At 44.3% G+C, this 24,734-nt stretch overlaps 1 protein-coding gene across 6 annotated transcripts in view; it reads left to right on the forward strand.

Moving 5' to 3' along the window:
* Positions 1 to 24,734, forward strand: part of TRAPPC9 (trafficking protein particle complex subunit 9) — a 560,212-nt gene that overhangs the window by 223,492 nt on the left and 311,986 nt on the right. For all 6 annotated transcript variants that reach the window (XM_057531917.1, XM_057531923.1, XM_057531919.1 and 3 more), the window contains one exon: positions 7,603 to 7,727. In XM_057531917.1, the coding sequence (XP_057387900.1) occupies positions 7,603 to 7,727 (125 nt within the window). The remainder of the gene's footprint in view (positions 1 to 7,602; positions 7,728 to 24,734) is intronic.

Raw genomic sequence — 24,734 nt, forward strand, 5'->3', positions numbered from 1 at the left:
GTTTGCTCAGCTTTTGTTCTGAAATGTCTTTATGTCAGCAGTTATTTCTAAGAATAGGAAGTTCTGCTGTGTACATAATTCTAGATTAGCAGTTAAATTTTCTTAAATACTTTGAAGATGAATTCATACTGTCTAATGGCTTCCATTGCTGTTGAAGTTAGCTGTTGGTGTAATTATTGTTCCTTTGGATACAATCTCCATTTTTCTTTTTTTTTTCCCCCCCTAAGTGTTTATATACTTTAATTAAAAAAAAATTGATACAATTCACATACCATAAATTCACCCATTTAAAGTGTACAATTTAGTAACTTTTAGTATATTCAGAGTTGTGCAGTCAACCAAAATCAAAACATTTTTCTCATCCCCAAAAGAAACCCCAAACCCATTAGGAGCCATTCACCATTCTCCCCTCCCCTGGTAACTAGAAATCTACTTTCTGTCTCTATGGATTTACCTATTCTGAACATTTCATATAAATGGAATCATACAGTCTGTGGCCTTTTGTGTCTGGCTTCTTCTGCTTAGCCTGATGTTTCAGGGGTCATCGATGTTGCAGCCTGTGTCAGCCCATCATTCCTTTTTTTTTTTTTGTATTGTTATTATTTTTTAACATCTTTATTGGAGTATAATTGCTTTACAATGGTGTGTTAGTTTCTGCTTTATAACAAAGTGAATCAGTTATACGTATACATATGTTCCCATATCTCTTCCCTCTTGCGTCTCCCTCCCTCCTCATTCCTTTTTGAGGATGAGTAATATTCTGTCGTATGGACAGACTGTTTTTGTTTATCGGTTCGTCAGTTGATGGATCTTTGAATTGTTTCCATTCTGGCTGCTATGATTAATGCTGTTATGAGCATCTGTGTACACGTTTTTGTGTGGACATGTCCCTGTATGTTTTTTTTTTTAGAATTGTATTTATTTTTTATACAGCAGGTTCTTATTAGTTATCTATTTTACACATATTAGTGTATATATATCAATCCCCTGTATGTTTTCAAAAAGATCTTTTTCTTATTTTTCGGTATTCTGCAGGTTTACTGTGTCATTTCTAGGTTTGCGTTTCTTTTTATTGGTCCTGTTGAGCTTTTTTGTGCTTTTTGAATTTGAGGATTCACATTTTTCCATTATGAAAAATGTTCAGTCTGTCTCTCTTCAGATACCAACTTTCCCCAGTTTACTCTCACCTGCTTCCCTAACTCCTGTTCACCTGTGCAGCCTCTCACTCTTCCATGGCCTCTCATGTTCTTTCACATTCCTCATCTTTCTCCATGTGCCACATTCTAGATAATTTCCACTCCTCTTTTTTCCAATTCACTAACTTTTTCTTTTTGCCTAATTTTCTGTTTGGCTCTTTAAAGAGTGTTTAAATTATCCGATTTGTTTTTCACTTCAAGAGGTGATATTTTGGGAGTTCCCTGGCGGTCCAGTGGTTAGCACTCGGCTCTTTCACTGCCGTGGCCCAGGTTCAGTCCCTGGTTGGGGAACTAAGATCCCCCAAGCCATGTGATGCTGCCAAACAAAACAAAAGACAACCAAAAAACCCCAAAAGAGGTGATATTTGTTCTTAATTTGCCTGCTCAGTTTTTGATAGGCTCCTCTTCCTTATTTATCCCTTTGAATTCCTTTTTCTTGTTTGCAAGCATATTAACAGCTCATTAATAACTTTCTTGGAAAATCAAATATACACTTAACGTATGACCCAGCCAACTTATTCCTGGATATTGAACCAGGAGAACTGACAGCATATGTCCATACAATGACTTGTACACAGATGTTCAGAGCAGCTTTATTTGTAATAACCAGAAACAACCTAAGTGTTCATCAGTAGGTGAGTGGAAAAACAAATTGTGTTATATCCACTCACTGGAATACTATTGAACGACAGAAAGGAGTGAACTATTGATATGCACAATAACTCAGGATGATTCCGAGATACGTATGCTGAGTGAAAGAAGCCTGACAGAGAAGAGTAGATTAACGTACAATATGTATAATGTGTTAACTTCTGGGAAACGCACCCTCATGTCTGGTGCCAGCAGTGGGGATCTGGCCAGGAGGGTGGCAGTGAGGATGTGCGAGGATGCACGGGGAACCTGGCAGTAGGTGGATATGTTCACCGTCTCAATTGTGTTGCTTGTTTTAGGAATGTCAGAACTCCTCCAATTGTGCCGTTGAAGCATCTGCAGGTTATGATATGCTAATTGTGTCTCTGTAACGATGTTAAAATGAGAAGCCCTGGTACTGGGTGAGGGTGCCTGGAATGAGAATGCGCGGAGGAGGAAGAGGCTGCAGACATCCCGGGAGGCCGTTCGTGGGGCGAGAGCAGTGAGGGACCGATTGGGCCCGCAGGAGGGGCGCTGCTTCCCCGACTTTAGCGGGAGGGAAGGCCAGGGGGATGGAGGGAGGGCTGTTTCCGTTTGAATGGTATATGAAGCCCACTGTTTCTACATGAATTATTTTTTCTTCCTAAGCATATCCCAAAGTTTCTGAATGAATAAACACACCACTTTCTCTGTGGAAATTGAGGATGAGTATTGTCTAATTTCTGAGCCAAATGCTTCTACTTCTTTGGTTTTCTTGAGGATATGTTATGATAACCAGATGGGCTCTTTGGCACCCACGGACTTCATGAATAATTGAAAAAGCATCTTCAAAATATATTCTACCTGGAACAGCATACCCTGACAAACTCCCACGGGGAGATGGTTGTCTCCTTTGGCCTTTGTAAATGTATTTTATTCCAGTTTAGTTTATTTCATATACCTGTCACCAGTGAGAAAAGTGTGTATTCAGCCTTCAGCATTTGTGTCTCTTTTGAAAGTGCACAAAAATGGGCACATTTCTGGAGTGGCCCCCTCACTGGAGACGGTTGCTAAGCCATTGTGAGGGGCCTCGTGGTAGGTTTCGTGGGATGGTGCACTGCAGAGCAGCCTGGCTGGGGAGGTTTCGTAAGCTCACGTTAGGGCTGAAGCATGTTGTTTGTGCCAGTTTTGCTGGGTCATCACACATCCGGCAGTCCTGACTTCTAGTTCTGGCTGTGCCTGTGATGAACTACTAAGTTACTTACCTTCTCGGGATCTCAGCTTCCTCATCTATAGAACTGATAAAACCATGCCCACCTGGCAAGGTGTGAGGAGCAGTTATATGACATGTCCTAAATGCCCAGTGCTATGCTGAGCACACAGTAAACACTCAGCCTCCAGCCCTTCTTAGTTGCAGTATTTTTATTGCGACTGTGCTTTTTCTTCCCCACCACACACATCCCACTTTCAGCTGTCATTTCTACCAGTTGTCACCGTGGCTGTGATAAAGCTGACTTCGAGAGACAAGTACTATTTTAGCATATAAAATTGTATTTCTGAATTGCCCACAGAGATGCTCTTAATAGAAAAATTGAGCACTATAAACAGCGACTGTGAAATTCTCTCTAAAAGCTCACTTTGATTCATGATGATCTACCAGGCTCATCCCATTCTTAAATACCCTCTGTCCTCATAAATCCACTCAACTCTGCGGTCTTCCTACGAGGCTGCCATCGTCTGTCTGTAACTTTTTTGGTCTTGTCTTCCTATTACTTGTCATCCCAATCTGTTCTCTGTTCTATTTGTGGCAGCCTGTGTTGGCAGGAAAATTGGCCGAAATGGTTGAACAGAATTTGCTGCCCTCCACCCGCCCAGCTGGGAGCGGCCCCTTCCCTGCTCGTTCCATTGGCTCCGTCCGGCCTCTCGCCACCCTGTGCGGCGGCCTCCTCCTCTCCAGCCCTGTCCCTATGTGGCTGCATGCTCCTCTTCCGGCCTTCCCAAGGCCGGCTTCTCCCTCCCATCCCTCTGTCTCCCATGGGGACAGAGCTGCTGATCTTCTGTCCCCATTTATAATTTATACATAGCTTGTCTTTTCCATTCTCCATTGGATTAGGGGGCAGAATTCTTTAATCTATAAAGAAGCCGGAGAGTAGCTGTTTTAGTATATATTTTTTTTTTCCTGAGCTTGAAGATTGCAGGTTTCTGAGGTTTCTTTGAGGCTTTGAAGTCGTTGTCAGAAAAGGAGGCAAATTTCAGATGTAATTTTTAGCCCTTTTGGCGAAGTGCCCACATCCTAGATCCCCCCAGTTCCAAGACATGGCAGATTTGTACTTTTCACTGATTCCCTTGAGCTGGTCCCCATTTTAGAGTCAAGAAAACTGAGGTCACAGGGTTGTGTGACTCACTCACTCTTGCCGTGTGGTGGGCAGGATGGCTGCAGGAAGGCCCAAACCTGTATCTTTATAACATATGATTCAAAGGAAGATCCACCCCACTCGCCCCGCCCTTCGTAGACCAAATCTCAGAAAGACTCCGCGAGACCCTTCTGGGGTCTCATGTTCGTCCTGTGGATCAACCACTGTTGATGGGACATTTCCATCTCTCACCACGGCTGGATTAGAGCCACCCCTGATCCCGCCAGAACAACCTGGGGTGGAGAAGGAAGGAGCTGTTCCGCAAGGAAGGAGGACAGACCAACCGCTGCTCAGGACATTTCCCACTACAGCCCCGAGCCTCTGGACCCCTGCAGAAAGGAGGCCTGGAGCACTGTTACAAGTGTGAAACAGGATCAGTATTTCCAAGGCAGAAAAGGACCTCAGGCCTTTGGGAGTTAGCAGCATTTGCGTAATATGCTAATGACGGAAACTTTCTCTAGGGAAGAGTGAAGTAAGCTGTACTCCAGGCTGTGCGTGGGGGAACAAGAGATGGCATTTAAAATCCGTTGGGCACCTGCCTTAACTCAGCAGGGATGACCTTGGGGCTCACTTACAGGCTCCACGTGACCTAGTTTCTAGCTGAAGAGTGTGGAGTTTGTGTTTTGCAAATGTCTGTGTTCATAATACTAGTTCCCTCACAGCAGGTACTGTGGTATAGTGGAGAGGTTTTACAGATTATGCCCATGATGCTGGGAGAATGAGAAAAGGGAGAGAAAAACCCATTCAAATCTCACAGCTTTGGACTGACTTTCGCAAATGGGTCTTTGCACAGGACATATGATGAAATTTTAGTTAACCATGAATTGAGTTGATTATTGAATGTGACTTTGGGATGATGGAATTTTCGTTGACCATGGTGTGTAAACTACCAAATTTGACCCTGTGATTTATTCATTTACTTAACGTTTACTGTGGGTTTATGATTTGCTAGAGCCTGTGCCAGCTACTGTGGGGGGTGTATTAGAGGGATGTTGATAAGAATTTTGCCCTCAATGAGTTTATAGTCATGTAAGGAATCTGGGACATGCATATAGGTTGCTATAATAACAATAGCTGTTTTTGCCGAATGTTTGCCAGGTACCAGGTCTTGTGACAAACACTTTATATGCCCTGACCCGTCTGAGTCCCCACCACGGCCCTGCCTCGCAGCCTGTCTTCCTGGATACGGGGCCAGCTGTAGTGAGCGCGGGTCTCAGTGTAGACGAGGTGCCTGGACTCGGAGGAAGGAGTATTTCCAGGCAGGGCGGCTGCATGGTGAAGAATTGGGGATATTAGTATCCACAAAGGTGGTTGTCAGAGGTGCACAAAGGTGAGAAGACACAGGACAGAGTAGGGGCGACAGGGAATGTGTTTTGGCAGGAGAACTGCCTGAATCCGGTTGCAGGTACTGACCTGATTCACAGTCGGGCGTTGGTCCCTGGGCGGCCGCTTTATTTCCAGTCTATCCTTCACTTAGTGTGTCGTCCTTTTGGGTCCCACCCAAAGCCTCTAGGGCTTACCATCCACTCTTTTTAGGGGACACAGAATGTCACTGTTTTCCCACCTGAGTGTGAAAGGCTCTGCTCAGATTCTCAGCCTCTTGGTCAGTTCTTCAGGGAGCTGCAGGCACCTCTGGGGAAGTTTAATGCCAGGCCTGTGTCCCTGTATTTCCTTCTTCTGCCGGATCGTGGTCCTGGAGTTCTTCCCTGCCCTGTTAGCCCTCCAGTACCTTGTCTGCGTTCTCGAGTTGTTCTCAGCGGCTGGGTTGGTCTGAATTGTCTACCTGCTGTTATGAGAAGTAGGAGCTCCTGAAGTGCATTCGGTAACTATTCAGTGTGAGCTGCTCGTGGGCTGTTGGGGGTTTGTACTCACCTGCTTGCCTGTTGGATGATGCGTTGGCACCTGGTTTACTTGTAACTGAGTTTTGGTGTTGCTCTCTGCTGCTCGGTCGACTTTCTGTTGGGATTCTGAGGGATGCATAAACTGTCCTCTAGCCACCATCTGGAATTGTATTTTGGGTTTGCATTCTCTCTGCTTAATGCAAGTCATTTAAAAATTAACTTTTGAGACTTCCCTGGTGGTGCAGTAGATAAGAATCTGCCTGCCAATGCAGGAGATACGGGTTTGAGCCCTGGTCCGGGAAGACCCCACATGCCGCGGAGCAACTAAGCCCGTACACCATGACTACTGAGCCTGCGCTCTAGAGCCCGCGTGCCACAACTACTGAAGCCCGTACACCTAGAACCCGTGCTCTGCAACAAGAGAAGCCACCGCAATGAGAAGCCTGCGCACCGCAATGAAGACTAGCCCCCGCTCGACGCAACTAGAGAAAGCCCACGTGCAGCAACGAAGACCCAACGCAGCCAAAAATAAATAAATAAATAAACAAGCAACAAATAAATAAATAAAATTAACTTTTCATGGCGATGTTCCTAACAAATGTTTCTTCATAATTGGTGGGCACCTCCATCTAATTTAGAAGTGGTTCTAGTTGATAATTGAGTCAGTTTCTTTTGGGGTGCAGAAGATACTTACTTACACTGTTGTCAGCAGTTTTTACGGTCTGAAAATGCATTTTTCTTCAACCTCATGCAGCCATTGTGCTGTGCAAAGGGCCCTTGAGTAACAGGAGGCGTCCTGGGAGGGGCGTGACCTGATTTACATTTCTGTGGATGGAAACGAGCCAGAGCGGTATGGGGTGGGGGAGCCAGGAGGCCTTGTTCTTAGTGCTGGAGGGGCTGATGGCGACCAGACCAGGCTGGTGGCCTTGAAAGCCATTTCTGGAAATACTCTGAGAGCTAACAAGAGTTCCTTTTGGATTGGATGTGGGGTGTGAGATAAAGGACTTAAGGAGGAGTCCTGGATTAGACTGACAGGTAAGATCACCAAGTAAGAAGAAGAACAGGTGGCAGTGAGTGCTCTACAGAGGTTTGCATGTGGTCCTGTGACACAGTAGTGGCCTCCTGAAATTGGAAGAGGAATGGGCTTTTAGACGAAGTTCAAGTGGCATGGTGAAGCCACCGCGTGAACGGAGGCTGAGGGCGCAGCTCGTGCAAAGGCTGGAAGGTAAAGGCGGCTTGGCGCTGCCTGAGCACAGGAAGCTGGGGGCTGGTGCAGGTGGCGTGGTGCTGCGGCTGTGCCTCCTGACAGATGGTAGGCACCTGGCGTTTTTCAGAGGTGGTACGTCCTCAACTTTGCTCTGTGGTAGGTGTGACTCTGCGTTCGCGGGAGATTCACCGGGTGGTTGTAGTTAACACAAGCTAGAGTAGTGAGCACAAACGGGAGCATTACTCCAGATACTAGTGGGTTTTGAATAAAATCTCCTACATTAAAAAAAAAAATCCGGTTAACTTCTCACTTACAATTTTATTCTCATCTTTCAGACAGCATCAGTGTGAGTGGCTTTCCGCTGTGCAGTCCCTTCCGCCAGGTCGTGAGGCCCCGGGTGGAGAGCAAGCCCGTGAACCCAGCTGAGGGCAGCCGGCCTGGGGACCTGGGTCACGTGAAGGTGAGTCGGCCCCCACGGGGCAGCCCGCCAAGGGGCTTGGCGCTCTGGCTTTCTGCCGAGCCTTTTGGAGGCAGAGTTCTGAGTATTTTTCAGAAAGGCAAGGAAGCGTGTATTTGATAACAGATCTGTGTTTGTGGAAAGCTGGTTTCTCAGTATTTCTCCTTCTGTGTGAGGTTCGGGAAGCAGTTACACTGAGGCTTGAGTGCCTCGTGTGGTGGTGGACTCTTAATTTCCTGAAGTTTCGGGAATTTGCGGGTTGAATCTAGGACTGTACTGATGAAAGTAGAACGTCGCCTGCTTTTTTCTTGTTCATTTAAAAAATTTATCTATCGCATCATTATTCTCAGTTCAGATGTTTATCCCGTAAACTTTCCTTAATCCTTAGGCGACTCCTTCCACTTGTTGGTTTATGAGCACCAAGGCAGCGGAATAAACACACAAGTAACGAGTGAGTGTTGGTGCCCAGGTGCCTTGGGCCGGAGCCGGGGCGGAGACGAGCTGCCTCCTCCGAGCACGAGGGGAGTCGGGGTCGGGCTCTCGGTCGTCAGCGACTTGCCAGCACCTGGAGAGCTTGGCTGGGACGCGCCTGCCCAGGGAGCGTGTGTAGAGCGAGGGGTCGAGAGGTCTCAGCAGCTGTGACTGGGGAGCAGGCAGCAAAGTCGCCAGAAATGACGTCAGTAGGCGTGTGTTCGGGCCCAGGCTTTTGGGGCACTGCTTACATTCTTGGCGACTAACAGGGTCACTGACTGATGAGACCCGTCAGAAGAGCTTGGCCAAACTGGCTGTGAGGCAGCGGGACAACAAATTGTGAGCCATCGGGGCTGCGCTTGACGAAAACGAGATGACGGTGGAAGGACCTGGACGCCGTCTGCCATGAGGCCGTGGCGGAGGGAACGCGCCAACCTGGGCTGACAGAGGTTGCGTCGGTGGGTTGAAGTGCTAAGGAGCTGGGTTTCGGGGGAGAATCTTCTCCATTGAGGGCCCTGCGGGAAAGAGGAAGGTGGCGTAGCTGGGAGTCTCCGTCACTCAGATGCAGAAGCTTGGAGGCTGTGCGTCAGGGCTGTAGTGTTGGCCAAGGGCCCTGGGATGTGGAAGAAGAGTCCCACCAGAGGGAGCCAAGGCGTAGAGGTTCCGCAAGCATAGATGCTGTTGGGGTGGATTGTTGGCAGGGGGCCATGGAGGAGAAGCTGGGAAAGGGACTTCCTCCCAGGCCCCGGATGTCACTTCCCTGCCGTCTCGGGTGTTCCTCCTCCCGGGTCAGGCCCCTCAGCATCGTTACCTTTGCCTCTGCAGTTGGCCTTGTGGCCTCCCCGTCTCTGTCTGCTGTTGATGGCAGCTGTGGCATGATTTTCTTTTTATTTATTTATTTAATTTATTTATTTTTGGCTGCGTTGGGTCTTCGTTGCTGCACGCGGGCTTTCTCTAGTTGCGGTGAGCGGGGGCTACTCTTTGTTGTGGTGCACGGGCTTCTCACTGGGGTGGCTTCTCTTATTGTGGAGCACGGGCTCTAGGCACACGGGCTTCAGTAGTTGTAGCACGTGGGCTCAGTAGTTGTGGCTCGCGGGCTCTAGAGCGCAGGCTCAGTAGCTGTGGCCCACGGGCTTAGTTGCTCTGCGGCATGTGGGATCTTCCCGGACCAGGGCTCGAACCCGTGTCCCGTGCATTGACAGGTGGATTCTTTACCACTGTGCCACCAGGGAAGCCCACGATTCTCTCTTATCCGCATCCACACGCACCAGTCTCCTTTTAGAGCTGTGAGGAACGCTGTCGGGTGGATGTGCTGACCTCGCGGGAGCCTTTGTGCCGAGAGGGAGTCACCCGGTTTGTCTGAGGTCTGTTGGCGAGGGGTGCAGTGAGTCCAAACCTGTGAAATGTCGCAACTCTCCCTGGTCGTCCAGATGCGTCCTCGTGGTTCAGTTGAACTTGTGCGGTTCGGCGCGGGCGTGGCGTCTGTGAGCGGCTCCTGTGCGCCTGGTGCTGTCACGTGGGAGCCTCCCTGTTTCATCAGCCTTCTCCCCAGAGCAGGGACGGCTTTCCCTGGGGACGTGCCAAACCTGGCAACCTCGCTGAGGAATGGTGTAGCCATGGAAACCAGTAATTCAGTGAAGGTGGCTTCTGGGGAGCCCCTCAAGAAGTGGGAAACGATAACATGTGTTTCTTCGGATTTCCCAGAAAGATTCCTTCCCCCGTTTGGTTCGCGGCATGTCTGTCCACATTTATGCCCGGCTTTTCTGCACACCCTGAAGAATCTTCTAGGATTGAAAACAGATTGTGTGAAGTGGGTGCACATTAGACATAATATTCCTGTAAGCTAGACTCTGCAGTATGGCCTCTCTGACCCTCAGTTTCTCCATCTGTAAAATGGAGTAATCATGCTCCCTTCATGGGGTTGTTGGGAGGCTTAAATAATAGAAGAGCTGGGCAGGGAGGAGAAACAAAGCTGATCAAATCAGGAACTGGTAACGGACTGGGACTTGATTCCTGTATTTTGAGAGAGAAGTGAGACTTGGTGAATGAGCCCCGCTGGCTGTTACGGGGGAGCAGCCCCGGTTAGGCTGGGCACTGGGTGGCCGACCTGGAGTCTCTCGTTGACCAGTTTCTTGGCGCTGCTGAGCCAGCTCCCCAGTGACAGCAAGGCTCGGCCCTGCCTTCTGAGTTGATACCGTGTGCACAAAATGTGGCCGTGTGCCTGGAACGTGGCAGGGCTGCACTGAGAGCCTGCCCGGGAGGGGCTAAGCTCGGGGACCGCCTGTCCTGGGCTGGGGCTGCAGAAATGGGGACGCATGGACGGACGGGAGGCCTCTTGCCTGTTGGCTGGGCCATGTCCCGCTCAAGGCTCCCTGCGGCTTTGCCTGATGGAGGCATCCAATTTACAGCCTCCAGGGCCAGACTACCCAGAAAGATGGGGGCTGCATGGAGCCCTGTCCTACTCGGGCCTGGAGCGTAAAGCACTCAGAGAGGCTGGAGGGCCTGCCCCACAGCCAGAGCTAAATCCAGCCAGGGCCTCCGCCATGTCCGGCTGCTAAATACACCCCAGTTTCCCTCCATCGACAGCAGTGCTCTGTAAACGCATCACACCCGCTGGTAGCCTGCCGAGAAGCACTTGGAAATCCCAACAAAACCAAAGTTCACCAGGAGGCAGGGCAGCTGGGCCTGCCCTTGGGCTCGGTGCACATGTGGTTCTGGGGAGCTTGCTGGTATGTGCCCACCCTTTTCAGCAACACCTTGTCTTTAAAAACATCAGGGAACAGGCCTAACAGCCTCGGCCGTCAGGGTAACAGCTCCGTCCACGGGCACCTCCCGTGGGAACCAGTGTCATGCCGGCCGCTTTCCGGATGGTGAGGGTTTGAGCTGAGGCTGTAGGTGCTCCTGCCCCTGCATGTCCTGCCGTCTCCCTGCTGCTCTGACCACCTACACAGTCCATCCAGGGGCCCCAAGCGCTCTCTTAAAACACCCGAGCCCCAGTTTGATTACCTGCAGGTTGCGGAGAAAGTCCTTTCTCACAGGTTGTTAGTGAAGATCTATTGAAATAATACTTGGGCAGGTGTTTTATTAAAAACAATACACAAGTTGGGGAGGAGGAACAGAACTGGGGGTTGCCTGAACGGATGAGTTGAAGGGTGTGGTGAAGGCGTCCCCTGGTTACAGAGCAGGCGGAGGCCAGGCCTCGTCTCGTCCAGGCGGTGTTGCCCACCCAGCCTGGACCCTGCCTGCCTGTCCCAGATGCGCCTCATGGCTGCCTGCGTCCTGTCGTGTGGCCGTGCCGGGGTTGTCATCCCTCTCCTGCGTGCCTGTTGTGTCAAAATAATAGATGATGACTGTGTCCACTAATACATGCACATATGAGAAAACTCAGAGGAGTCTTCAAAATTAAGTAGTCGGTCTTAAATCCAACAAGACTTTTCTAAGTAGATGTTCAGATCATCTGTGAATAGAAAGATTTACTTCTTCCTTTCCAAGCAGGCTAACTTATTCCTTTCCCTGCTTTATTGTACTAGCCTTGTTCATGATTGTAGAGATAAACCATTCAGTCTTTCATCATTAAGTGTGATGGTAGCTGTAGATTTTTTATACCTGCCCTTTATCATATTAAGGAAGTTCCCTACAACCATTAAAAAAAAAAAAGTTATAGCAAATAAGCCAACGAAGGAGGTAGAAGTTGAAGCATAAATAATATTCAGTTAGTCCAAAAGAAGGAATAAAGGGAGGACAAAGGAAACAAAGGAAAATGGGACAGATAGAAGACATAGCAAGATGATGGGAGATAAACTTAACCATATCAGTAATCAGATCAAAAGTAAGTAGTCTAAATACTCTAATTGCGGGTGGACAATGTCAGATTGGATAAAACAAGCAAGACCCAACTCTAGCTACCTCCAAGTAATGAATTTTAAATATAAAGACAAAAATAGGTTGAAACTAAATGGATGGAGGAAGGTATACCATGCTTACACTAATGAAAAATCTGGAGTGGCCTTATGGAGAACAGAGAAAAGTAAACTTCAGAGCAAAGAATATTACCAAGGATAAAAAGGTCTTTTCATAATGGTAAAGGGCTCAATTCCTCAAGAAAATGTAAGCCATAAATATTTATATACCTAATAAGAGCTTCAAGATACATGAAGCAAAAACTGATAGAACGGCAAGAAGACATAAATAAATTGAGAGAGTTCAGTATCCTTCTGTGATTGTTGGAGAAAGTAGGCAGAAATGAGTAGAGATAGTATCGTTGAGATCTTCTCTGTCAATCAATTTGACGTGATCAACATTTATAGAACACTCTGCTCAACAACAGCTGGGTACAGAGTACATGTTCTTTTCAGATGCGCATAGAACAATTAACCAAAGTAGACCATGTTGGCCTGTGATGGTTAGATTTCGTGTGTCAATGGGGCTAGGCTGTGGTGCCCAGTTGTTTGGTCAAACACGAGTTTAGATGTTGCTGTAAAGTGATTTTGGAGATGTGATTAACATTTACCACCAGTTGATTTTAAGTGAAAGAGGTTATTCTTCATAATATGGTTAGGCCTTATCCAACCAGCTGAAGGCCTTTGAGCAAAAATTGAGAATTTTGGGGGGAGAAATTTCCAAAACCCCTTTCTCCGAAAATGGAGACGGAGTTCTGCCTCAAGGCTGTGACATAGCGCCTGACTGAGTTTCCAGCCCATCAGCCTGCCCTACAAATCTCAAACTTGCCAGCTACCACAATCACACTGGCCAGTTCCTTAAAATAAATCTCTTTGTACATGTGTACACACAGATATTACCAACACATGTGCCCTGTTGGTTTGTGGTTCTGTTTCTCTGGAGAGCCCTTCCTGATACAGAGGGCCACAAAACAAATCTCAATAAATTTAAAAGGATTCTCATTTTATAAAGTATATTCTGACAGTAATAAAATTAAACTAGAAACCAATAACAAAAATCTTTGAAAAACCCTCAGACGTTTGGAAACAAAATGACACATAATTAACTCATGGGTCAAAGAAGAAATAAAAAATTAGAAGGTGTTTTGAAATGAGTGAAAATGAAATCACAGTATATCATTTGTGGGATGCCACTAAAGCAGTAGTTCTGGGGAAGTTTATAGTACTTAATGCCTATGTCAGAATAGAAGAATAGCCTTCAATCAATAAATCTCAGCTTCAACTTGAAGAAAGTAGAAAAAAATGTGGAAATTAAACCTAGAGTAGAAAAGGAAATAATAAAGACCAGAGCAGAAATCAGTGAAACTGGAAACAAAAAAACCCAATATTGACAAACCAAAAGCTTTATTCTTTGAGAAAAATCAGTGAAGTCTACCAGCTTCTAGTCAGATGGATCATAGAGAAAAGACATAAATTAAAAATATTAGGAATGAAAAAGGTGGCATCACTACAGGTTCTACACATATTAAATGCATAACGGATATATTATGAACAACTTTATGCCAATAAATTTGAAAACTGAGGTGAAATGGACGAATTCCTTTTTAAAAAAATTTTTATTGAAGTATAGTTGATTTACAATGTTGTGTTAATTTCTGCTGTACAGCAAAGTGACTCAGTTTTACATATATATTCTTTTTTCATATTCTTTTCAATTATGGTTTATCACAGAATATTGACTATAATTCCCTGTGCTATACAGTAGAACTTTGTTCATCCATCCTATATATAATGGTTTGCATCTGCTAATCCCATACTCCCAGTCTTTTTCTCCCCATCCTCATCCCCTTGGCAACCGCAGGTCTGTTCTCTATATCTGTGAGTCTGTTTTTGTTTTGTAGGTATGTTTATTTGTGTCATATTTTAGATTCCACATATAAATGATATCATTATATTTGTCTTTCTCTTTCTGACTTACTGAGCTTAATATGATAATCTCTAGGTCCATCCATGTTGCTGCAAATGGCATTATTTCATTCTTTTTAATGGCGACAAATTCATTGAAAGACTCAAAAGTATTAAAGCTTACTCATAGAAGGAAGTAGATAATCTGAATAGCCTTATATCCATTAAGGAAAGGGAATGTTTTGTTAAAACCATCCCACAGAGAAAATCCAGGCCCAGATGGCTCACCCATGCAGCTTACCAAACATAAAGGGAGGAATAATACAAATTTTATGTAAGCTCTACTTGCAGGAAACTTGAGAAAGAAGAAATACTGCTTATTCGTTCTATGAGGTCAGCATTACCCTGATACCAAAACCAGACAAAGATTATGAAAACAAAAATAAAGACTCCTGAACATAAATAGGAAAATTTTAAGGGATTTTTTTCACCATAATATTGACTGAGTGGCATTTATCTGAGGAATGCAAGGTTGGTTTAACATTAGAAAACCAGCAAATGTAATTCTTCATATCAACAAACTAAAAAAAGAAAATGATATAAGCATCTCAGTAGACGAAGAAAAAGCATCTGACAAAGTACAATATCTATTTCTAATAAAAACTCAGCAAACTTAGAAGGGAACTTCCTCAACCTGATGAAGTGCACCCACAAAACCGCTACAGCCCCCTTTGAACTTAAAGGTGAAAAACAGGTTGTGCTTTCCCTAAGGGCAGCCACACCGGGCCACGCACCCTGGCTCCCCAGGTGGACCCTCTCACTGTGCTCTTCACTGGCGCTGGCTGTTCACTTCGATTGGAGGTTCTCTCTCAGTTCCTTTGATCCCTGGCATGTTCTCCAGTCCTCCTCCAGCGCCACGCTCCGATGTTACCTTGTCTGCCAAGCTGTCGGTGGTGGCCCCGTGCCCATATCCCCGAGTTCTCCATAGCTGTGAGCTCCTCATGGCCGTGGCCTGGTCCGTGCCTCCTGGCACAGTGCTCAGCCTTTGGGAAATCTTTCTGGACCCAGATATTCCAGATAGCTAGGTCAAATATTCCCTTTCCACAGGAATTCTCCTTTCTCTAAAGAGATTCACTCCATCAGTGAGGCAAAGCAGGGCAGTGGAGTCAGTTTCTTCACACTCAGAGTAAAGTCTAGTTTTGAGATTCTTCAGAAGCCCAGCAACATTCAGATGATGTCTTATGTCCTGTTAAATATTTTATTTTACTTTAACCTTTACGGTAAAGAACCATAGGATGTTCATGAAGTTCTTACATGCTTTTACGTTTTAATAATTGTACTTATAAATGGACCAACTGGAAGAATCTGCTAAGAAAACTTAAGAGTAAATGTAATCGAGTTAAAAACAAAAAAACCTATGTCATGGAATAGCATATTTTCTTAATCAAGCTGTGTTACTAGGGGAAAATGGTTGCATGAGCCTTTTGGTGCCTCGGGGCAGCAGAGTGAAGGTTCTCATTAGCTTGGAGGAAAAAATGTATTAGACCGTTTGTTCACTGATCATTCACGTGCTCAAGGATGGCAAGCAGGTGGGCGGCCCAGGCTGGAGACCGTGCTGGCCCGAGAGGCTTGGAACGTGGCAGCAGAGAGATCGAACTTTTTAAACAGTATTTACAGGTTACGTCTCTCATGACTGCAACTTCCCAGTATTTGGGTGGGAATTACTAAACAGCTCAGAAAGATTAAGCAACATGCCCAAGGTCAAGCAGTTTCAAAGTAGCAGCTAAAATTCAAACCCAGTTATGGCTAAATCCAAAGCTTGTATTGTTTCCACAATGTCATGCTTCCCCTCTATATATACTTTGTAAGTTTCCAAACTTATTATGGAATACAAAACATCCTCTATTGATTCAAACCATATTTATAGAGCAGTGAATATAAGCTTTTCGCCTATCTGACCCTCAGTTTTCAATCTGTGAAATGCAGATCATAAGCCTTCCCCCTGGGCTATTGTAAGGAGGAAAGCATCTGCTATTAGCCCTGGTAGATAAGAAAAGCTTACAAAATGGCAAATCCAATTCAGTTCCAAATTATTTCTAATCTGTCCCAGTAATAGTTACAGAGACGGTTTAAACTCTACAAAGTTTAAGCATAAAGGCATCAAAAGAATCCTTTAATCTGCTAAACAATTTCAAAACTTAATAAGAAATGTAGCAGTAAGAGAAGTGTAGAGTCCACTGCATGTGGAATTCTAAACAGATGTCAGGGAGAGGGGCCAGAAGAATGCTCCTTGAGGTTCCATGACACGGTGAAGGCTTTTGTCCACCATGATGGTCACTGTTTACCTGAACCCCTGTAACATTTCATCCACTCCACCCATTCAACAAGCCCCTGGTGAGTAACTATTCAGTGCCCAGTTCTGGGAGCTGGGGCTGTAACAGAGAGCAGGACGACGTCCTGGAGCTCACCTTCTGGCAGAGGAGACGAACAGTAAGCACACACATGTCAACTGGTGAGAAGTGCTGTGCGGGAAGGTCACGGAAGGAAGAGGATGGGACCTGCTTGCCCCATCGGCAGAGGCCTTTCTGCAGAGGCACAATGGCAGTCTGAGGTGCATGCGCACACACACAGTCTGTGTCAGATGGTTTCCTGTATTGAGGTAGGACATGACTTAGAACATGTCCACAGCTGCCGTAACTATTATGTAAGCCAGTTTTTTCCCAGTAGAGTGTGAGTTGGTCCAAGCTCAGGATGATGCCTTACTAACCTTTGCCTTTTCAGCACTTGGTACCAGGGCAGGCACTTCACAGGCTCCCGGTAAGTGTTGAATACCGAACAAGAAAGAAAAGGAAATGGCTTCTAAAGCGTTGCTATGCGCTCTCATTCCTTTCCTATTAATCACATGCTACGTTTGATCATAGCAGGACCTTAACGCGTTGGTTCGTACACGGTAGCATGCATCCGAATCACCTGGGGGCTTGTTAAAACGGAGTGCCGGGCCCCATCCTCGATTTCTAATTCGGCAGGTCTGGGTCGGGGCTGAGAGTGCATCTCTAACAGCTTTCCAGCTGCTGCAGCTGGCTGTGGGCACCGTGCTTTGAGGACCACTGCCTCAAGGGAGGAAATGTTTCCGATTTGTTTAGCATGTTTTACTGTCTGTAGCACTGGACTGTAGGCAGTTCTGGGTCTTTCTGCTGTGCCTTGTGACCTGTGATGTAACTCATAGGTTAGCACATGGGAAGCTCTCTAAGTAGCTCAGTTTGAGGTACCTCAGTGACTGATTTATAGCACCTGGATGCCTGGGAAGGCATTTGCATAAACATTTGTGGTAAAATCTTAACATAAACATACAGTTAAGATTAAATCTAGGCATTCAAATGCTTATTTTGGGGAAAGTCAAGAAACACCTGTCTAGGAACCCATAAACCCGCCAGCCCTGCTGCAGCCCAGGGCCTTTCCACGGGATGAGCCGCATGGTGGCCCCGCGTGGGGTTCACAGAGGCCCTCAAACCTTTGAGCACCTGGCCCGTCATGAGAGCGCCTGGTGGCCACCAGGACTCGCGGATCCCCAGGCAGACAGTAGAGGAAAGTGGGTACTTTCATTGCATTCTCGCTGAACAGGAAAATTGAGTTAGATCAGCTTTTCAGAATGACTGACAGAAAGCCAGTATGTTTGCTTTGGGTAAGGAAATGGAAATTTCACACCACAGACATATGGGGTCCAAGAGTCATTTCACAAAACGTCCTGCCGTACAGATTTAGGTGATCTCATTAGTCCCTAAAAAACCCAAAACAGTTTAAATAGTGGCCACATTAAACAAAAGAATCCTGCCCCCTCTCTCAACCCGGAAACATCTACACTATTGAAACAAGCAAAATGGGGGAAACAATTACTTGTCATCAAACAGCCATGGATAAACCTCAGCGTTGTCTCAGTGGGTGGGTTACTTCACTTCGTCTGTGAACGAGAGATCATCCTTAGTCCTCAGGGGAGTTCTGAGGGTGAAGCAGGTAACAAAACCCAAGTGTGGAGACCCCCCAGCTCCCTCTGCCCTCTGGTTGGCTCATCCCTCCGTCATCTCTACGTCGCTTGGATGGTGTTGTCGGCAGTAGGCTTATCTGTCACCCCGTGTGACCCCAAGCTCCACGAAGGCAGAAAACGTTCATGTTTCCTTATCCGCGCTCTGCAGGATATCTAGCGCATGCTGGGTGCCCAATCGATGACCGTTAGACTGGGAGAACCACAGAAAGCTGTGGAGGAGGCAGGCGGAAGGAGGAGCCTTCTTCTTCTTTATTTTTTAACATCTTTATTGGAGTATAATTGCTTTACAATGGTGTGTTAGTTTCTGCTGTATAACAAAGTGAATCAGCTATACATATGCATATATCCCCATATCCCCTCCCTCTTGCAACTCCCTTCCCCCTCCCTACCCCATCCCTCTAGGTGGTCACAAAGCTGGTCTCCCTGTGCTATGCGGCTGCTTCCCACTAGCTATCTATTTTACATTTGGTAGTGTATATATGTCCATGTCACTCTCTCACTTCGTCCCGGCTTACCCTTCCCCCTCCCCGTGTCCTCAAGTCCATTCTCTAGTAGGTCTGCGTCTTTATTCCTGTCTTGCCCCTACGTTCTTCAGAACCTTTTTTTTTTTTTTTTAGATTCCATATATATGTGTTAGCATATGGTATTTGTTTTCCTGTTTCTGAGTCACTTCACTTTGTATGACAGTCTCTAGGTCCATCTACCTCACTACAAATAACTCAATTTCGTTTCTTTTTATGGCTGAGTAATATTCCATTGTATATATGTGCCACATCTTCTTTATCCATTCATCTGTCGTTGGGTGCTTAGTTTGCTTCCATATTCCTGGCTATTGTAAACAGAGCTGCAATGAACATTGTGGTACATGACTCTTTTTGAATTATGGTTTTCTCAGCGTATATGCCCAGTAGTAGGGTTGCTGGGTCATATGGTAGTTCTGTTTTTAGTTTTCTAAGGACCCTCCATACTGTTATCCATAGTGGCTGTATCCATTTACATTCCCACCAACAGTCCAAGAGGGTTCCCTTTTCTCCACACCCTCTCCAACATTTATTGTTTGTAGATTTTTTTTAAATTATTTATTTATTTATTTGGCTGTGTTGGGTCTTCGTTTCTGTGCAAGGGCTTCCTCTAGTTGTGGCAAGCGGGGGCCACTCTTCATTGCGCTGCGCGGGCCTCTCACTATCGTGGCCTCTCTTGTTGCGGAGCACAGGCTCCAGACGCGCAGGCTCAGTAGTTGTGGCCCACGGGCCCAGTTGCTCCACGGCATGTGGGATCTTCCCAGACCAGGGCTCGAACCCGTGTCCTCTGCATTAGCAGGCAGATTCTCAACCACTGCACCACCAGGGAAGCCCGTTTGTAGATTTTTTGATGATGGCCATTCTGACCGGTGTGAGGTGATACCTCATTGTGGTTTTGATTTGCATTTCTCTAATGATTAATGATGTTGAGCATGCTTTCATGTGTCTGTTGGCAATCTGTATGTCCTCTTTGGAGAAATGTCTATTTAGGTCTTCTGCCCATTTTTGGATTGGGCTGTTTATCTTTTTGATATTGAGCTGCATGAGCTGCTTGTATATTTTGGAGATTAGTCCTTTGTCAGTTTCTTTGTTTGCAAATATTTTTTCCCATTCTGAGGGTTGTCTTTTCGTCTTGTTTATGGTTTCCTTTGCTGTGCAAAACCTTTTAAGTTTCATTAGGTCCCATTTGTTTGTTTTTATTTCCATTTCTCTAGGAGGTGGGTCAAAAAGGATCTTGCTGTGATTTATGTCATAGAGTGTTCTGCCTATGTTTTCCTCTAAGAGTTTGATAGTGTCTGCCCTTACACTTAGGTCTTTAATCCATTTTGAGTTTATTTTTGTGCATGGTGTCAGGGAGTGTTCTAATTTCATTCTTTTACGTGTAGCTGTCCAGGTTTCCCAGCACCACTTATTGAAGAGGCTGTCTTTTCTCCATTGTATGTTCTTGCCTCCTTTATCAAATATAAGGGGACCATTTGTGCGTGGGTTTATCTCTGGGCTTTCTATCCTGTTCCATTGATCTATATTTCTGTTTTTCTGCCAGTACCATAGTGTCTTGATTACTGTAGCTTTGCAGTATAGTCTGAAGTCAGGGAGCCTGATTCCTCCAGCTCCGTTTTTCTTTCTCAAGATTGCTTTGGCTATTTGGGGTATTTGTGTTTCCATACAGACTGTGAAATATTTTGTTCTAGTTCTGTGAAAAATGCTACTGGTAGTTTGATAGGGATTGCAGTGAACCTGTAGATTGCTTTGGGTAGTATAGTCATTTTCACAATGTTGATTCTTCCAATCCAAGAACATGTATATCTCTCCATCTATTTGTATCATCTTTAATTTCTTTCATCAGTGTCTTATAATTTTCTGCATACAGGTCTTTTGTCTCCTTAGGTAAGTTTATTCCTAGATATTTTATTCTTTTTGTTGCAATGGTAAATGAGAGTGTTTTCTTAATTTCACTTTCAGATTTTTCATCATTAGTGTATAGGAATGCAAGAGATTTCTGTGCATTAATTTTGTATCCTGCTACTGTACCAGGTTCATTGATTAGCTCTAGTAGTTTTCTGGTAGCATCTTTAGAATTCTCTATGTATAGTATCATGTCATCTACTTCTTCTTTTCTGATTTGGATTCCTTTTATTTCTTTTTCTTCTATGATTGCTGTGGCTAAAACTTCCAAAACTATGTTGAATGATAGTGGTGAGAGTGGGCAACCTTGTCTTGTTCCTGATCTTAGTGGAAATGGTTTCAGTTTTTCACCATTGGGGATGATGTTGGCTGTGGGTTTGTCATATATGGCCTTTACTATGTTGAGGAAAGTTCCCTCTTTGCCTACTTTCTGGAGGGTTTTTATCATAAATGGGTGTTGAATATTGTTGAAAGCTTTTTCTGCATCTATTGAGATATTCATATGGTTTTTCTCCTTCAGTTTGTTAATATGGTGTATCACATTGATTGATTTGCGTATATTGGAGAATCTTTGCATTCCTGGTTTAAACCCCACTTGATCATGGTGTATGATCCTTTTAATGTGCTGTTGGATTCTGTTTGCTAGTATTTTGTTGAGGATTTTGCATCTATGTTCATCAGTGATATTGGCCTGTAGTTTTCTTTATTTGTGACATCTTTGTCTGGTTTTGGTATCAGGGTGATGGTGGACTCGTAGAATGAGTTTGGGAGTGTTCCTCCTTCTGTTGTATTTTGGAAGAGTTTGAGAAGGATAGGTGTTAGCTCTTCTCTAAATGTTAGATAGAATTCGCCTGTGAAGCCATTTGGTCCTGGGCTTTATTGTTGGAAGATTTTTAATCACAGTCTCAATTTCAGTGCTTGTGATTGGTCTGTTTATGTTTTCTATTTCTTCCTTGTTCAGTCTCAGAAGGTTGTGCTTTTTTAAGAATTTGACCATTTCTTCTGGGTTGTCCATTTTATTGGCATGTAGTTGCTTGTACTAATCTCTCATGATCCTTTGTGTTTCTGCAGGGTCAGTTGTTACTCCTCCTTTTTCATTTCTTATTCTATTGCTTTGAGTCTTCTTCCTTTTTGTCTTCATGTTTCCGGCTAATGGTTTATCAATTTTTTTTATCTTCTCAAAGAACCAGCTTTTAGTTTTATTGATCTTTGCTATTGGTTCCTTCATTTCTTTTTCATTGATTTCCTATCTGATCTTTATGATTCCTTTCCTTCTGCTAACTTTGGGTTTTTTTGGTTGTTCTTTCTCTAATTGCTTTAGGTGTAAGGTTAGGTTGTTTATTTGAGGTGTTTCTTGTTTCTTGAGGTAGGCTCGTATTGCTATAAACTTCCCTCTTAGAACTGCTGTTGCTGCATCCCATAGGTTTTGGGTCATCGTGTTTTCATTGTCATTTGTTTCTAGGTATTTTTTGATTTCCTCTTTGATTTCTTCACTGATGTCTTGGTTATTTGGTAGTGTATTGTTTAACCTCCATGTGTTTGTATTTTTTTACAGATTTTTTCCTGTAATTGATATCTAGTCTCATAGCCTTGTTGTTGGAAAAGATACTTGATATGATTTCAATTTTCTTGAATATACCAAGGCCTGATTTGTGACCCAAGATATGAGCTATCCTGGAGAATGTTCCATGAGCACTTGAGAAGAAAGTGTATTCTGTTGTTTTTGGATGGAATGTCCTATAAGTAGCAGTTAAGTCCATCTTGTTTAGTGTGTCATTTAAAGCTTGTGTTTCCTTTTTTATTTTCATTTTTGATGATCTGTCCATTGGTGAAAGTGTGGTGTTCAAGTCCCCTACTATGATTGTGTTACTTTTGATTTCCCCTTTTTATGGCTGTTAGCATTTGCCTTATGCATTGAGGTGCTCCTATGTTGGGTGCGTAAATATCTACAATTATTATCTCTTCTTCTTAGAGTGATCCCTTGATCATTATGTAGTGTCCTTCTTTGTCTCTTGTAATAGTCTTTATTTTAACGTCTGTTTTGTCTGATGTGAGAATTGCTACTCCAGCTTTCTTCTGATCTCCATTTGCATGGATTATCTTTTTCCATCCCCTCACTTTCAGTCTGTATGTGTCCCTAGGTCTGAAGTGGGTCCCTTGTAGGCAGCATATATACGGGTCTTGATTTTGTATCCATTCAGCCAGTCTGTATCTTTTGGTTGGAACATTTAATCCATTTACCTTTAAGGTAGTTATCGATATGTATGTTCCCATTACCATTTTCTTAATTGTTTTGGTTTTGTTATTGCAGGTCTTTTTCCTTCTCTTGTGTTTCCTGCTTAGAGAAGTTCCTTTAGCATTTTTGTAAAGCTGGTTTGGTGGTGCTGAATTCTCTTAGCTTTTGCTTGTCTGTAAAGGCTTTAATTTCTCTGTCGATCTTGAATGAGATCCTTGCTGGGTAGAGTCATCTTGGTTGTAGGTTTTTCCCTTTCATCACTTTTAATATGTCCTGCCACTCCCTTCTGGCTTGCACAGTTACTGCTGAAAGTTCAGCTGTTAACCTTATAGGGATTCCATTATGTGTTATTTGTTGTTTTTCCCTTGCTGCTTTTAATATTTGTTCTTTGTATTTAATTTTTGATAGTTTAATTAGTATGTGTCTTGGCTTGTTTCTCCTTGGATTCATCCTGTATGGGACTCTCTGTTCTTCCTGGACTTGATTAACTATTTCCTTTCCCATATTAAGGAAGTTTTCAACTATAATCTCTTCAAATATTTTCTCAGTCCCTTTCTTTTTCTCTTCTTTTTCTGGGACCCCTATAGTTTGAATGTTGGTGCGTTTAATGTTGTCCCAGAGGTCTCGGAGACTGTCCTCAATTCTTTACATTCTTTCCTCTTTATTCCACTCTACGGTAGTTATTTCCACTATTTTATCTTCCAGGTCACTTATCCGTTCTTCTGCCTCAGTTATTCTGCTATTGAATCCTTCTAGAGAATTTTTAATTTCATTTATTGTGTCGTTCATCATTGTTTGTTTGCTCTTTGGTTTTTCTAGGTCCTTGTTAAACGTATCTTGTATTTTCTCCATTCTATTTCCAAGATTTTGGATCATCTTTACTGTCATTACTCTGAATTCCTTTTCAGGTAGGCTGCCTATTTCCTCTTCATTTGTTTGGTCTGGTGGGTTTTTACCTTGCTCTTTCATCTGCTGTGTGTTTATCTGTCTTCTCATGTTGCTTAACTTACTGTGTTTGGGGTCTCCTTTTCGCAGGCTGTAGGTTCGTAGTTCTCGTTGTTTTTGGTGTCTGCCCCCAGTGCGTAAGGTTGGTTCAGTGGGTTGTGTAGGGTTTCTGGTGGAGGGAACTGGTGTCTGTGTTTTGGTGGATGAGGCTGGATCTTGTCTTTCTGGTGGGCAGGACCATGTCTGGTGGTGTGTTTTGGGGTGTCTGTGACCTTATTATGATTTTAGTCAACCTTTCTGGAAATGGGTAGGATTGTGTTCTTGTCTTGCTAGTTGTTTGGCCTAGGGTGTCCAGCACTGTAGCTTGCTGGTCGTTTAGTGGAGCTGGGTCTTATTGTTGAGATGGAGATCTCTGGGAGAGCTTTTCCCATATGAGATTTCATGGAGCTGCGAGGTCCCTGGTGGACCAGTGTACTGAACTCGGCTCTCCCACCTCAGAGGCTCAGGCCGGACACACGGCCTGAGCACCGAGACCCTGTCAGCCACATGGCTCAGAAGAAAAGGAAGGAAAATGAATGAATGAATGAATAAATAAATGTTATTAAAATAAAAAATAAAAAAATTATTAAAAATAGAAAGTTAAAGTAATAGAAAAGAAAAGAAAGAAAGAAGAGAGCAACCAAATCAAAAAACAAATCCCCCAATGATAACAAGTGCTAAAAACTATACTAAAAAACAAAACAAATCAAAAAGAATGGACAGACAGAACCCTAGGAGAAATGGTAAAAGTAATGCTATACAAACAAAATCACACAAAGAAGCATACACATACACACTCACAAAAAGAGAAAATGGAAAAAATATATATAGATAAAAAAGGAAGAGAGCAACCAAATCAATAAAGAAATCTACCAGTGATAATAAGCTCTAAATACTAAACTAAGATAAACATAAAACCAGAAAAAAATAAGATGCAGAAAGCAAACCCTAAGTCTACAGTTGCTCCCAAAGTCCACTACCTCAATTTTGGGATGATTCATTGTATATTCAGGTATTCCAGAGATGCAGGGTACATCAAGTTGATTG

Source organism: Balaenoptera acutorostrata, chromosome 17, assembly GCF_949987535.1.
Source record: "Balaenoptera acutorostrata chromosome 17, mBalAcu1.1, whole genome shotgun sequence".
NCBI classification, from domain to species: domain Eukaryota; kingdom Metazoa; phylum Chordata; class Mammalia; order Artiodactyla; family Balaenopteridae; genus Balaenoptera; species Balaenoptera acutorostrata.